This window comes from Austrofundulus limnaeus, unplaced genomic scaffold (genome assembly GCF_001266775.1).
Source record: "Austrofundulus limnaeus strain Quisiro unplaced genomic scaffold, Austrofundulus_limnaeus-1.0 Scaffold797, whole genome shotgun sequence".
Taxonomy (NCBI): domain Eukaryota; kingdom Metazoa; phylum Chordata; class Actinopteri; order Cyprinodontiformes; family Rivulidae; genus Austrofundulus; species Austrofundulus limnaeus.
In genome coordinates this window covers 57,452-73,339 of record NW_013953199.1, presented here as the reverse complement: position 1 = coordinate 73,339, position 15,888 = coordinate 57,452, and the positions used below count along the sequence as shown (strand labels likewise).

The following is a 15,888-nucleotide window of genomic DNA, read 5'->3' as shown; positions in this document are numbered from 1 at the left end:
GGTGTCAACAAGACAAAATATATAAAATATGAAAGGAAGAATTAAAAGGCTTTTCGGTGACGTCCATCCCTGTTGTTTGGTTTTAAGAAGCCAAACAGTTTCTTCTCTGAAGCAAACCTTTTTATTTTGTTTTGATGTAAATATTTTATGACTTTAAATATCTGTGAACAACAACAAATAGCTGGGTGAAGATCTTTTATGTGACCTTTAGTTTAATAAGTCAATTTTTACCAAGCCAGGTATTATTGACTTGATTTATTTCTGTTTTGCTTTATTTGACACCAGCTATGGTTACATGCACAAAATTTTTCGATCGGATTGAAATGTATTCGGATTAAATAATCCGAATGTACTGTTATGGACACAATCCGATCATGACAAGGGTTTACATGACGCATTTTTATTCCAAACGGCTGTTTAATCTGATTACTTATGTCCATGTAAACGTAGCTAGTGTGCTAACCTGTCTGTTTATTTACTGTGTTTACATTTAAATTCTGTTAGCTTTATTTGAGCTGTGAGATTCAACACAGTAATAAAAGTCTGAATATTTTGATGACTTTTTTTTGTTAAAGATTTGTGAAATATTTTAATTTCAGCTTTAGAGTTGAAGTTATTCTCTAAGAGCTTAGGGGCATGTGTATGTTGAAACTGATTTTATTGGTTTAACTTTAAATTTGTTTTGGAGGGAGCCGGTATCTTCAGCTGTGAGAAATGACCTCTGATGATTTTATTTTTAACACGTTTGTCTTTTTTCTGTTTCTTTAAAACCAATATTTACATTTTATTCTTAATTTGGAGCCTTTTGTTGAAGAAGTTCTGGTCTTTTTTTATTTATTTATTTTTTGATTTTTATGATCATTTTTAAAAAGTTGTTCAGCAGTTTCTTAAAAAATATTTTATTTGTGTTGCATCGTTTAAATCTGAACAAACTTTAACTTTCAACACCTCTGATACAGAAACTAAAGATGGTTTTCTGGTGAACCGTTGTTGGTTTTTTGTTTTCTGCATGACGTTTGCCATCAGTTGTTACGTAGTAGAAAATAAAAACTTAAAAATGTTTATATCTTCATCGGCTGCAGACAAAGCAACAAACATTTTGCTTTAGGAGTGAGATAATCAGTAAAATGTTGAGGCTTGTTTCAGTTTTATCAAAGTGTTTCTGACAGACATTAAATCAACAAATCAGGATTTATTTTCAAGTACACTTCGCTGCAGCATGCAGAACGGGGCGGTGACGGACCTTTCTGTCGGTCCCATACCTTATATGGAAATGGGACTATTGTATTCCGAACATGAAGGGGGCGCTAGCGACACTATTTTCTATCAAACACTTTCAACATTAAAAATACAAATTTAACATTTCCCGTACCAACCGTGTTATAATAATTACAATAATATTAACGCATTTTATTTCACAACGCCTTTCAAAACACCATAGAACACTATCAACATTAAAAATACAAATTTTACAGTAAGGAAATGGCTACAAAACGTGTTATGTCACATGGTATGTCCCTTTTTCATTTTCAAAACTTTATTAAATCTTTGTTGTTTTTGGATATTAAAATTATATTACAGTAACGGTTAGGGTTAGGGTTAGGGTTTTCTTCTTCCTTTGCTCTCTTAATCCCGCGCAACCTTCATTTCCGGAATGCAATAGTCCCATTTCCATATAAGGTATGGGACTGACGGAAAGGTCCGTCCCCGCCCCATTCTGCATGCTGCAGCGAAGTGTACCTCTTTATTTTTGGGAATTTGTGAAAGAAAATCAGGATTATATAATTTTTTATGTGCAGATATTTAGATAAACTGACGTCTTTATACGAGTTATTTGTTTAAAAAGAAAGTAAGATTTTCCCTTGATCTGTTATTTTTTGTTGCTTTAATGCTCTACGAATAACTACAAGTGTATTTATATAAAAAGATGTTTGTGGTGATTTTCTGCTTGATTCAGTAAAGAACTCATTTAATGAATTTATCAGATATTTGTTACATTCTGTGGTTTTCCATCGATTGAAACCTGATCAGAGAATTAATCCTGACACTAACCAATTTCTGCTGGAATAAATGTGAGCCATCATATCGAAATGAGGATTAAGTCAAATTTGGTCAAAATGACCTAATTACATTTTCAGATTAATGGCTTTAAAAGCTAAATTTTAATACCTGGATCATTCTGCTATAAGTAAATCCATAAGTATGACTTAATTTGACTTGTTGGTTACAATAATACATAAATATTTGGTCTGAATCCTAATTTTAAGTCATTTTGATGTCCTTATAAAGAGGAAACCTCAAATTATATTTGAATATTGATATTTCCCAGCTGAAAAGAAACAAAACTTTGCTAGCTCAGAGGGAAAATCTCAAAATTTTAAGGTGTTTTAACTCAAAATCAGGCTTTTTGTTGCTACTGCTCAAAAAAGTGCTTCAAATTTTTGTTTTATGTTTATATTTCAGACAGTTCATTCAAATGATACATTAATAAGGCTTTTATTCATCATATTTTGACAAAATGCAATTTTTGTTAACATTTTAGTCAAAACACTGTCTATTTCTCTTTACCACTTTTGGACTTGATCCTTGTTTCGACGTGATGGGTCACAAATAATCTGTCAGTTTCTACATGAGTAACAGTCAAGAATGAAGTCCAAATGTTTAATAACTAAATTAGCTGTTTGTCACATTTTGTTTGTTTTGCAGCCGTCAAACAGTTGAAGGAGTCTGTGAGTTCTTCAATAAACAAACTGGCTAACTTTGATGGTAAGAGTTGAACTAAAAGAGTTTTCTTCATCTGAGTTTCATTCATGAGAAAACAAMGTGTCTGTCTGTAGAAGTGATGGACGCTCACCTGCAGAACAACCAGACTGAAGAAGACGACATCCTGGCCAGCCCCGACCGACTCAAAGGTAGAAACCGCGGCGTCTCTTTTTTTGATTTCCGCGCAGTGACGTGAGGCGTTCACTTCCTGTTTGTGTCTCTGCAGCCAATCAGATGGACGCCAAAGAGTCGGACATGTCCGACACCCTGAGTCCCAGCAAGGACCGCAGTAGCGACGACACGTCAGGTCAGAAAACAAACTCAGAGTCGGAGTTATTGATTGAATTTGTAGAGCTTGAATCAGGCGTTCTTGTTTCTTCAGACGGCAACATGAACGAGCAGGAGCTGAACGAACCTCAGAACAGAGTAGCTCTGCTGAAAGGTGAGCAGCGCTGCGTTTTTATCTTTTCTTCACTTCAGTTTGCTTTTGTTTATGAAAAGAAAAGCTTTAATTGTGGCGTATCTTCTAGCTGAGTTAAGTCGGGCCGGGTTAGAGCCCGGGGACACGGAGCGGGTCATCAACCATCTCCACAGAGAACTGCTAGAAGCCCAGGAATTAGCCAACACCGGCAAGCAGAAATGTCTTGAGCTACAAGGTAACCCAGACATATTATTAAGCTGTGACAGATTTTATTTATTTTATTTATCTTAAAGTTTTAAAGCTAAAACATCTGTTTTGTAGCTCTGCTGGAGGAGGAGAGGAGGACTAACTCTAAGTTGACCGAGGAGTCGACCAAACAGATCCAGTACCTGCAGAGTCAGTAGAAACACGCCCCCCGTGTGTCAGAGAAGAGACGGTGGGTTTGTGAGAAACTTTCTGACGACTCGTTTCGTTCGCAGCTCAGCTGGAGAAGCTGCAGGCCGACATGGAGGCACTGAGGGAGCAGAGGGAGAGCACCATCTGCAGCACCAGAGAGGAGCTCTACTCCGCCCAGGAGGAGGTACGGCTCCAGCTCCATCTCATAGTCCGGGTCCTCTGCTCGCTGCGTCTGTCTGAACCGTGTCTCTGCCCAGTGTTGTATAAAGTACCACAAAATCATACTTGAGTAAAAGTACAAGTATTTTACTAATAAATTACTTTGGTAAAAGTTAAAGTCTCCTTTAGTAATATTACTTGAATAAAAGTCTTAAAGTATCTGATATTTGTTGTAGTTAAGTATTAAAAGTCAAAGTATTGATTTAAAATGAGCAGTTAGATTTTCTGTAAGGACATTTATTAGGAGGTGACCTCCCMAAAAACTGCAGAAATGACTGTTGTATTAAAAGAATGAATGGATGTTAAATTTARGATGCACTAGTCCAGCTGTTTCAGTTTATATACATATATCAAGGCTGCACAAAGCTTTTCCCCAAAATGAAAATCTATCTGAGGGCTGCGGCCAAATGTAATAATATAATTCATGAAATACAAATACTTCTTAAGTACAGTCCTTTTATTTGAATGATTCTGTCCTGCTGGAGTGTGACATGATTTGTTTGTGTACAAACTAATACACTATCAGAGTTTTATATATTTATACTTCTCATTCAACCACAGTTAAATTCACTCTATAAGAGGCACAGTTTATATGGATAGTTTTATTTTTTATAATAACAAGCTGGAATGAAAACAAGCAAAAATAAAATAAAAGTAACAACTTTCTACTTCTTGCCTTTTTTACTAATGTAAGAAGTAGAAGTAAAAAGTAGGCTGAAAAAGAATTAAAGTACAGATACCCAAACATTTACTTAAGTAAAGTAAAAATGTATTTATTAGTTACTTTACAACTCCGCCTCTGCCTCCAGGTTCTCGTCCTGCGACACGCCATGGAGGCGGCCACGGCGGAGCGGGAGCGGGAGATCGCCGCCCTGCAGGCAGACGTGGGTAAGGTGCGCACTGAGCTGGAACACTGGAGGACCACGGCCGCCAAATACGAGGAGGAGATCAGCCGGCTGCAGGGGGCGTTCTCCCAGCAGCAGCTGCAGCAGCACACTGCCAGCCAGCTGCAAAGTGAGAACAAGCTCTGCCTGAGCAAAGGTCTGTGCAGATTTTTGTTGAATGTGTAAAAACTGAGCGCCTCCTCCTCTCCTCTCAGCGGAGTGCGTTACGTTGCACCAGCGGTGCTCGTCTCTGCAGCAGGAGTGTGACGGCCTGAGAGCAGAACGGACAACTCTCACAGATAAACTGCACCTCCTGGAGGCGGAGCTCAGCAGGTGCACACACAAACCATCTCCTCTCTGCGTCTGCCGGTGACTGCACGTTGTCCCTGAGCTGAACACGGTTCTGTTTCTGTGTCTGCTCAGCACCAGGCAGAAGAGTCAGGTCCTCAGCAGCAGCCTGGAGTCTCTGGAGAAGAGGGAGGAGGTCTTGCAGGACAAACTGGGGTCTCTGGAGAACCAGCACCTGCAGGATGCGAGCAGACTAAAGAGCCAGCTGGACCAGGCCCAGGCCCGGACTCACACGCTGCAGAAAGAGGTGCTCACTCAGACCTGCTTCTCTTTAACTCGTCCCGTCAGATTATTAAAGCCACCTGTGGGCGGCGCCTGTTTGCAGGCTTTTAGGTAGGATTTCTGGAGAGGCTGAGTTTCACTGTTTTTTTTTAATTTTATATTTTAACAATTATTGCCTGTACCTTTATAATGAAGCTACAGTCTGCCTTTACAAACAACAAGGATTATACAATATTGTTAAAATGTTTAAAAATACAGCTATAAATAGTGAAAATATGACCCACCTTCGCTGTAAAGGATGACGTGCACATCCCCCCGTCCTCGTCATGTTTACGTTGGTGAAAACTGATTTCCTTTGGTTTCTGAAGCTTGTTTCTTATGTTTCTGATAAAAATCACTTTTCCTCCCGCTCTTTTCGTGTGCTGTGTTTCCTACCTCGATCTTACATGAGTCTCAGCTGCAGTCTGGTCGATTCGGGTCTGGATCGCTTCATCTAAGAGCTTGCAGAAGCATGTGCAGGAAATGCGAGATCACGCAGTAAATCCAGTGATAAATGTGGAAGTCAGGACAAACTAATTCATTCTGTGGTAGACGGAGTTGAAACTGCATCGACGTGTTTGTGAAACTTTTGATTTCAAAATGAAATCGACACGTTTTATGTGCGTATTCATATGTTTCCATCAGCTTTCCAAACAGAACGATACATTTTGACAGCATTTATGTATAAATATTTACATGTATTTATTAATATGCCAAGGGTTTCGACAAAACTGGTGGGGTTTTGGTTAATTACTGTGAAAATACAGAAGTTATGCTCGTTCCTTGTCCTGTTGGTGAGACGTGATCTGTGTAGCTTGACTACAGAGAAGCTCCAGCRTCGGGCAAAGACAATGGACTTGTGCAGCCTCATGTATTTACTGTATATAGGAGCGTCCACAAGGAGTCGTAAAGCAAACTAGGGCGTCGTGACGCAGCCACAGGGCGTCACAAATCAGGTCAGGTGTCATAAAGCTCTGATGCCCCTCTACCTAAATGCCTGCCTGTTTGTCCCCTCGCAGTATGAAGACACTCAGCTGCAGCTCCTGGACCTCCATCAGCGCTACGAGAGGACGGAGCAGGAGAAGCTGAACATCCACCAGGAGCTGGAGCAGTGCCGGAGCAGCCTGAAGCTGCTGCAGGACAAAACCAGCTCTGTGAGTTCACAACAGAAACAAAACCAGACCTTTGAGTTTAAACCAGACTTTAAACCAGGCTTCATGCAGGGGAAGTTCTGGACCTGGTTAGAACCTCCAGTTCAGTCGTGTTTTTTCACTGCTTATCAGAAACAAACGTCTGATCACAAGTAGAGTTTGATTTTTATTCAACAAATACCAATAAATAACCAGTAATTATTGATGTTAGTTGTAAAAAGCATCACCAAAGGTTTTAACGTAGATTTTAATGTAATAATCATAGTTTTTGAAACATTTCTGATTGATCTGATCAGTCAGCTTTGCTTGTATGAATTAATAATCAACGAGGCGGAGCAGCTTCCTCTTCTTCCTCCTTTCTGTTCACTTTCCCCCCTCATCTTCAGCTTTTTGTTCATGTGGTTATATATATTTTTATTTTTTATTTAAAGTGATTTTGTTGCTGCATTTGTTTTTAATCATAATTAAACATATTGACAGGTGGAGAGAATCTCAGTTTCAGATTATATTTAGTTAAAGCAGGACATAAAATAACAAATGAACATGTTGTAACGATGGTAGACCTTCACCATGATAATCATCACGCCTCAGTTAGTTTGATGCAGAAGAATTTATTTTACACAGAAATAAAATAAAGATTTAACATTTTAAGATAGTTTTTACTGTTAAACCAGGAGAACAACTTTCCTTCTTCGCTCTTCCTCCTCCTCCCTTGCTGCAGCTGCTCCATCCTCCATGTTTGTTTTTTGGTTGATTTGCTGGCTGATTTATTTTTTTCTTATCCCCCCTCCCTCCCCCCCTCCTCTATAGCCATCCATATTGCAGCCTGTCCAAGCCATATTCATGGGCCTTGTCCTGGCTCTGCTGTACTGGTGTTTCGGCCAGTTGTGGTAGAAAGGTACACACCGACATGACATCCGCCTGTCTGCTGCCTCCACCTGTCTGTCGTCTCTTAAAGGAACCGAGGCGGGGGTGAAGTGCAGGTCCCAACGTGACAAATTCAGGGTTCAACAGGTCCAAACAGCTTCAACATTCCTGTTGGTTTAACCTGACGACAGGGTATCTTTTCATCCAGAACAGGAAGTGGTGATTGATCTGAAAAATGTTTTTATAAGGCTCAGAAATTCTCACAGGTTTTTTAAAATTGATCAAATTTGTGAAAAATAAGATGCCAAACTAATTTGTTCATACTTTCATTTTGAAAAGTCTCACCTATATAAGGTATAAATCAGAAACAGTTAAACATCTGGATCCGCAGCTGAGCAGCTGTAAACGAAGCTTTAGATTTTAATCCACATAAATAAAAATGATTTTAAATCTTTAGTTCACATGACGTTCCAACCCTGAGTTTTAAACAGCAGGACGTTTTCTTCACCTCCCGACCTGAACTTCCTTTTAAAGAGTGAGCCTCATCTTCATCATCAGTGTGTCTGGTCCGAACGCTTCTGTCTGTTTGCTCATCAGTCACTCGTCTGTCGCAGCCCACACTAACCTGCATTTTTTTAAATAAAGGGACGGACTTCCACCAAGAACAACACTGTTATTTGTGTTGAAATAAAAGCTCCACTTCACAGTAAAAAACATTTTTTTATCCCCTTAATTAGTTCTGTTACAATGACTGTATTTAAATTTAAATGTATAAAAAAATATATAAATATAATGAGGTATTTAAATAAATAAAAATTTAGACTTTTGTTTTACTATGACAAAGCTGTAACATTTTGAATTAATGCCATTATTTTATAAAATAACTTTTTTTTAAGTCTGGGGTGGGAGTTTTGAGTTGTCTCAGAAAGCTGCAAATATAAAACTAATTATTAATTTCACTTCCCTAAACATTAATTGATTGATATATTTTCATACACAATAAAATATGCAGAATAATTTGTTAAAAAAACCTTTATTCTCTATTAGCTACTGAACAAAAGTTAGCACAAATGCTAACTTAACATTAGAAACCTCATAGAGAAGCTAATGCGATTAGCATAGTGACATTTATGCATAAATCAGCGATTGGACTCGTGTTCTGATAACTTCAGCTGTTCTTTACAGACAGATCAATGTGAACAAAATTATTAAAACTCTTTCTTATCCCCTGTGATGTGAAAATAAAAGATTTTATCCCCCACCAGTGACTTATCTTGGGTAATAAATTTCAAATTTAAATGATCACATCTTAAATGTTCTGCTTCAAACATTCATCTGTTCTTCTTTTGGGGTTTGGTGCTTTTTTTATTTTCTGCATGTTTCTGTCTYCATCTGATGCTGCAGGTTCATGTTTTTATTTGTTGTGTGCCGTTTGCTCCTAACTCTGTTGTTGTTTTAGTTTTTCTGCTCACAGGTTTGGTGTTTTTATTTAAACCGTTCTGTTAAAGCAATCATTTCAGATTTTTWAAAAAGAAAAAGTTTAGGAACGAAGAATTGTCTTGGGTGATGTAGATCGCTCTTTGAACAATCTCACTTTGGAGGAAAATTTTAATTCAGAGCTGACAGATGAGCTAATGGCTAGTCAGAGTGGATTTCTCCTGACTGAAAACAACTCCAGTATCAAAAAAAAAAAAAAAAAAATCACGGTTGTTCAACCTTTTTACTGTTGTCAGTAGAAAAATCCAGATATTCTTGCAAGAACTGCTCCCAGGCCACACAGGAAGTACTACAACTAGCTGCCACCGCCATGACATATTTGAGATGTTTTAAAGCGGCTGGATTCCACTTTTGTCTCGACTTGCTGTAATTTTATTAAAACCAATCAAATTAATTTTTTATAAGAGCTATCTGCAACAGGTAAGATAGTTACTCATAAGTGTTTGTTACTTGTTTCTGGAGCCACAGATTTTAATTCTCCATCTTGTTTGCTTTTTGTTTATTTGTAAATATTTTTCAGTTTTTGTTATAGTTTTTTTTATTTTAATATGTTGTTTTTTCCTTTTCGTTTATTAATGTTTTGTTTTCTGCAGTCCCCAAAAAAGATTTTTTTTTAAAGTTTTTCACATTTTCATATTTAAGTTGAAACACACGTGCTTCTCCTTCCCTCAGCGTTTTAAATGAGTTAATCTTATAAACGCTGGTCTGCTGCAGCACATCTGTGTGTGCTGGAACAGATGAAAACTGTTGGACACACAGTTGAATCGTTTCATTCCGGATGATAGATGAGCAGAACCGGACGATGCAGAAACTTTAGCTGCGATCGGACAGAAGACAGAACCTCTCCTGAAAGGATAAAATAATATTGAAGCTGTCAGCTTTCATCACAGAGGAGGATCTGGTGAATTCCTGCAGGAATATCCTGATTCCTGGAGGTTATTGAGCAACAGTTTTATAATAAATGTCTGATCGTCAGACATGGAGCGGTCGTAGCTGAGAGTTATCAACACATTTTAGAGGAATGTTTTATTAAAATGATCCGTGTGTTTCGACTAATCTGAGAACCAAAGAAGAAGAAAAAAAAATCATGTTTTTGACTGAACAGGCCTTTTTACTCCAATACTTCCTGTGGATGTTTTTCATTACTCACCCTTTCATCCTCTCACCCTGTCCMAGTTCTCATGTAGGAAACAAAGAGGAAGCACTTTCTTGTAGTTTAATGAAAAACATCCTCTCTCTGGTTTGAGTCTCAGTCCTCYTTAAGCTCTGCTGCACAGATGATGAAGTCGTTTATTTTTATTTTTGTGTTTGTCTTGCGGGACAGAGCGGCTGGAGCCCCTGGATGCCGGTCATCGCAGTGATGGTCGCCGTGACGGCCGCCATCCTCTACCCCAACCTCTCCAAGAGCAGCTCCGCCTGAAAGCCCGAGCCGCGAGGACAGCGCCACCGCTTTACTTGTATAAAGTCTAATTGTACATAATTGTAGAGGGATTATAAAAAGGTTGTGGTTTCTACAGAGGACTCGGATACTTCCTGGTTTATTTTGTTTTCTAAGAGGAGTTTCGTTGTCATTTTTACTCTCGGGGCTCTCTGAGACGTGGTGGGGGCGGTTTTAGGTTTTTGTGTTTGGGTAAAAAAAAAAAACGATAAAGCAGACAAAAACACTCAAATCTGATTCTTTCCAGCAAACTTAGCGCCGTCAGGGAAGCATGACTCAGCGTTTATTTTAAAATGTTTAACCTGAGGCGTAAGAGCATGTTGGTCTTAATGTTTCAAATCCACATTAAGGAACTCATGCAGGATATCAAATAAAACTAAAAGAAATAAAATAACCTGACTTATGAGAAACATTCAAATTGTTTTTTTTTCCAGTAAATATATTTAAATGTAAAAGTTTGTAGCTGCGTGTAAACCTTGAACGTCTGCTCGTCTGCTGGAAAGTTTTCAGGAAGTTCTGCTTCTCAGTTCTGTTTCAGCCGTACGGTTTCTTTTTTTTTTTTTTTTTCGAGGGAGTTCGGGGGTTAAAACTTGAAGCCAAATTATTTTAAAGAAATAGGTTTTTTTTTCTTCTTTACTCTTCAGATTTTTTGGGGCACAGAAAAACCGGGGGGATGTAAGTGCCTCTGATGTAACTAACAAACACCACAATTTGTGTGTGAAAAAACACTTAATCAAACACACACACACACACACATACGGAGGCCTGTTGATGTTCAAAGCATCTGTTGAGTTTTTCATTAACTTCATTAATTACAATATTCTGCTCATTTAATAACTAAAACTTTTAATACGACAATTTTCAACTTCTAAGAGCAGGACGATTATTAAATCCTTTCTGAGAAGATTTCTTGTAATGAAAGTGTTTCAGCCCTCAACAGTTAAATTGGTTGATAAAATTAGTTATTTTTGGGTTTAAATGTTTAAAAGTTTCATCAGATTAAGAAAACAGTTGTTACTCATCTGAGGCAAATTTAAATATGTAAATGATTAATCCAAATTTAGTCCTTTAAATATGAATTTCTGAGTCTGGAACAAAAAAAAATTAGATTTACAGGAAATGCAAGTTAGAAAATGTTATTAAATTACATAAAAATTAATTTGAAGTGTTTCCTCCACTCACTTTAAGTCTTCCATCTGTGTGTTTTAGAACTGTTTATTCCTCCTAAAAGTTGCCTTTTGTGTCTTAAATCTCCATCTTTTAGTGAGTAAAATAAAAGATGATAATTTTGGACGAGTTTTGTTTCGCTCCAACACTTCGGGCCTCCRTTGGAAGTTTTAAAAAATCTTTCCAAGCTGTGTGTTTCGGTGTCAGTTCACACTTTTGGACTCTTCGTCATCGTCTGTGTACTCTTGTCTCGTCTCCGTGTTGAAAAATAAAATAAGTGACAGCGAACAAATATTCCTGATGTTTAAAGAGAGAGAAAAAAACACTAAAGTACAGATAGAATTGTAAAATAAAATGTATTTGAATGATGTGCAGCTAGACTTATTTTGTTAAAATTGTTTAGAGATAAGAGGGGGTGTAGAGAACCTGATGTACTGAATATGCAGAGAAACGTTTGGATTAAAGTTGTAGCAAGCTGACCCACCACCCCGGCCTCCAGACTCTTTTATCACAAGCTTCAACACAAGTCAGGATAAAGTGCTCGATGAAGCAACGAGGGATGATTTCATGTTTTTGCCTGGACCTGTTTGGGTGTGGCCGTCCCCTCATATTGACTAAAAGTCACGATAAAATCCCATCAATCATCCCGCAGCAGSATGAGCTCATCTTTACGAGACGGTCGAAACAAGTCAGAAGGTTTAAAAAACACAGGTTTGACTCCACAACATGAAAAACAGGTGAATTTAACCTCAACAATGATGCAGACTGCTGCTTTTTTAACTTAAACTTGACAACTTTTACATGAAATCACAAAACTTTTAATCATGATCCATAAATTTCACAAACATTTTGCCTTTTTATCATTCTTCTTACATGAAACCTTAAAACAAATTATTTCTAGAAAAACTCTTGCATTTTGAGCCATTTCAACAAAAATACTTTAATACATATATTTTAATTTTGTCCTGAGCAGTTTTATTTTTTTTTTTTTTTACTATTTTTGAATAAATATTTACAAAATGGTTATTAAACTTAAGCTTATATAAGGTGGTTTAGGCAAATATCTGAGGCAGATACAAGTTATTTGTCACGTTTCTTTAGTTATTTGGTGCAAAGAGTTAAAGTGCTTTAAATCTTATAAAGGCAGAAAGTATTTTTTGTATTTTCAAATGTTTTAAAGTTTGATCTATAAAAACATGAGTTAAATAAAATTTAAAAAATACAATAAACTTGTAATTTGACCCATTTCATTGATGAGTTTGAGAAAAACTTTTTTTATTATTATTTTTTTTATCCGTTTCAGTTTGGAAGATTATTGAGTTTCTGTTGTTAGGAATGAGCAGCATGTTAATTATTATCTAAYTGTAAAAAGGAAAAGGCAACTGAAAGTCCAAAAAAGACCAAAAAATGTCGGTGGAGGGCGGTAAAACTTTGCTGACGTTCGCTCGGAGCAAATCGAAGAAGAGAGGTTGAAAAGTCCGAGCAGTCCTTGAACGCACCAGCAGCGCTTTTGGTCGCGTGAGTTTGAGGGAAAAGTTCAATCCAAGTTGCGGCCAGCTCCGAGGAAACACTGTGGGGAGACGAAGCACCGTCAGCGGCACAACTTTCCGACCCGTTCCAGCCTCAGTCGGAACACGAAGCGGTACCGAAACCCCCACCGGGAGGAGCAGAACAAGATGCCGGTCACAGAGAAGGACCTGGCGGAGGACGCTCCGTGGAAGAAGATCCAGCAGAACACCTTCACGCGCTGGATAAACGAGCACCTGAAGTGCGTCAACAAGCGGATCGTGGACCTGCAGCTGGACCTGGGCGACGGCCTGCGCCTCATCGCCCTGCTGGAGGTCCTGAGCCAGAAGAAGATGTACAGAAAATACAACAGCAGGCCCAACTTCAGGCAGATGAAGCTGGAGAACGTGTCGGTGGCTCTGGAGTTCCTGGAACGGGAGAACATTAAGCTGGTTTCCATAGGTGAGTGAGCGGGGGTCCGAACACAACATCCCGAATTAAAACCGAGTTTTTAAGRCTAAAACTCACCGGGGTGGTTATTGAGTCGAAGCCGAATTTAAAAACAAGTTTAATTTGGTTTAAAAAATAGAAATTTTTACAGCATTTACCTCCGAACGGATCAAAATTACGAAATGCGTTTAAACAACTCATATTTTAAACGGAGTTTGGGGGGGCAATTATATGGTGTTTACTCTTGTTTTCTGAGTTTTTAAGAGGTTTATTTCACAAAAACAACCAGATAATGAAAGCTGCTCACATGTTTCATAACATAATGGTGTGSAAAAGTTTTAAGCCATCACTAAGTCCTTTAAAGTTTGCTTCCAAACAGCTAATCTGTTGAAGTGACCTTACAAAGTATGAAATCAAACATAAGAAGGTCATTCTGAACTCTATCAAATGGTGCAGTTTGAAAGAGTTTACTCCAGTAGTTTTCCAGATATTGAAGTCAAATCTGAAATGTGGGTAAGCACTCAACGTAAACAAACCTCTTTTTTCTGTAAGAGTAAATATGTACAAATACATCAGATTTGTCCTTTTTCAAGAAATCTTTATAGTTTATCTTGTTCAATTAAATCATTTTGTGTGCACTGAACAGTCAGGTAAGAGGTTTTGTGTTTCGGACTAAAGATTAAGCCAATTAAAGACCCAAATATTAACAGTTTTTTAATCTTTTATGTCAGCCTTAAAGTGTCTGATTTGTAACCAGAGTTTGGCTCATTGTGGGTAAGACTCGTAATGATAGAGGACACACCTGTAAATTAAACCAAACGAGACCCAAATGGTGCTAAAATAAAGCCTAWGTCTGCTTTTACAGTTGTTGTAAATCATATTTTTAGTTTTCGGAGCTGCTTTTTGCTTCGTCCCACTTTGGTTAAATGTTGCAAAAAGTCAGCTCAAACGAACAGCTGAAGGTTTGTTCAGACCAGAAACAAAAAGTTATTTTTGTTTGTGATTGAAGCTGGCTGATGAGGGCGTTAAAGTGTGGATTTTTAATGGTGACTAAGAGAATCTGTTTGCAGATTTTCTGTCCAGTTTTTGCAGTTTCAGCAGCGCACGTCGATACACACCTGTCAGGAGGGACGGATCCACGATGGAGTCTGTCAGATGAGACGTGCTGCGGTCGAAGTTTGGTTTTCTCTGCCGTTGAAGACGTATTAATCTAAAAACTACAAAACAGCAGATTAGACTTCTTTAATCTGCATCTAAAAGGCAGCAGATTAACTGGAGAGAAACTGTGGCTCCCAGACTCTGGGTTCTGCCACAGATTCTGGGTTCTGCTACAGACTCTGGGTTCTGCTACACTTCTGCCTCGTCAGAGTTTTTCCAGAAATGTGTTTTTCTTCTGGACATGCCTGAGGATCCTCGGTCTCTCTGAGGATCCTCGGTCTCTCTGAGGATTTATTCCGGCTCGTCCTGCAGGAATAAGAACAAACGTGACACTTTGAGCTCTTTTCTTTTTGTTCTGTTTATTTATTTCCTTTTAAAAATAGCTGAAGGATGAAAGTAGGGACGGTTCAGCAGACCCCTGAACGCAGCAGATTCRTTCATTTTTATTCTAAAACGGTTTCTTGAAGTGAAAGCGACCCGGTTCTGTTTATATAAAACGTGTTCAGTCTGGTCTGAAGTGGTTTTGGAGCCACATTCATAGACACAAACGATGTCAGTGAACGCATCGTCGCTGTGTTTGAGCAGCTCCACCTTCAGTCAACAAACTGATTCACGCTTTTATTTTGGAGTGAACCCTGAAACCTCTGAGTGAGCTCATCATCTCTGCACACCTGTGGATCCTCCCAGGTGTGTCTGTGAGCTTCCTGCAGCTTTTTAATCAAGTCTCTGCTTTTTTACTTGGTTTTATTTAACCTCAGTCACTTCTCAGATGTTCATTCTTCCCTTTTACATCTGCTTTGGCATCCTTTAAGCCACTATTATGCAGCCTTTAGCTACTGTTACTCTATTTTTAGCTAGCTTTTTGCTGATTCTAGCTAGCCCTTTTGCTGCTTTTATCAAGCCTTTTGCTGCTTTTATCAAGCCTTTTGCTGCTTTTAGCTTTTATCAAGCCTTTTGCTGCTTTTATCGAGTCTTTTGCTGCTTTTGACTAGCCTTTTGACTAGCCTTTTGACTAGCCTTTTTGCTGCTGTTGACTAGCCTTTTGCTGCTTTTAGCTTTTGTTTAGCCTTTTGCTGCTTTTGACTAGCCTTTTGACTAGCCTTTTGCTGCTTTTGACTAGCCTTTTGCTGCTTTTGACTAGCCTTTTGACTAGCCTTTTGCTGCTTTTGTCTAGCCATTTGACTAGCCTTTTGCTGCTTTTGACTAGCCTTTTGCTGCTTTTGACTAGCCTTTTGCTGCTTTTGACTAGCCTTTTGGCTAGCCTTTTGACTAGCCTTTTGCCGCTTTTGACTAGCCTTTTGCCGCTTTTGTCTAGCCATTTGACTAGCCTTTTGCTGCTTTTGACTAGCCTTTTGCTGCTTT

At 38.4% G+C, this 15,888-nt stretch overlaps 2 protein-coding genes across 9 annotated transcripts in view; both read left to right on the top strand.

The window, feature by feature from the left end:
- The window catches only part of slmapa (sarcolemma associated protein a), a 41,708-nt gene extending 29,810 nt beyond the window's left edge, over positions 1-11,898 (top strand). For 6 of the 7 annotated variants that reach the window (XM_014028685.1, XM_014028688.1, XM_014028690.1 and 3 more), the window contains 13 exons: positions 2,707-2,766; positions 2,838-2,912; positions 2,990-3,070; positions 3,146-3,205; positions 3,294-3,419; positions 3,506-3,580; positions 3,664-3,764; positions 4,609-4,813; positions 4,899-5,016; positions 5,107-5,278; positions 6,312-6,446; positions 7,254-7,341; positions 10,132-11,898. In XM_014028685.1, coding sequence (XP_013884139.1) covers positions 2,707-2,766; positions 2,838-2,912; positions 2,990-3,070; positions 3,146-3,205; positions 3,294-3,419; positions 3,506-3,580; positions 3,664-3,764; positions 4,609-4,813; positions 4,899-5,016; positions 5,107-5,278; positions 6,312-6,446; positions 7,254-7,337 — 1,292 coding nt within the window. In that variant the 3' untranslated portion in view covers positions 7,338-7,341; positions 10,132-11,898. The remainder of the gene's footprint in view (positions 1-2,706; positions 2,767-2,837; positions 2,913-2,989; positions 3,071-3,145; positions 3,206-3,293; positions 3,420-3,505; positions 3,581-3,663; positions 3,765-4,608; positions 4,814-4,898; positions 5,017-5,106; positions 5,279-6,311; positions 6,447-7,253; positions 7,342-10,131) is intronic. The other variant, XM_014028692.1, reaches the window with a different exon arrangement.
- Positions 11,899-12,951: 1,053 nt separating this feature from the next.
- The window catches only part of flnba (filamin B a), a 44,382-nt gene continuing 41,445 nt past the window's right edge, over positions 12,952-15,888 (top strand). The window contains exon 1 of one of the 2 annotated variants that reach the window (XM_014028683.1): positions 12,952-13,380. In XM_014028683.1, coding sequence (XP_013884137.1) covers positions 13,089-13,380 — 292 coding nt within the window. In that variant the 5' untranslated portion in view covers positions 12,952-13,088. The remainder of the gene's footprint in view (positions 13,381-15,888) is intronic. The other variant, XM_014028682.1, reaches the window with a different exon arrangement.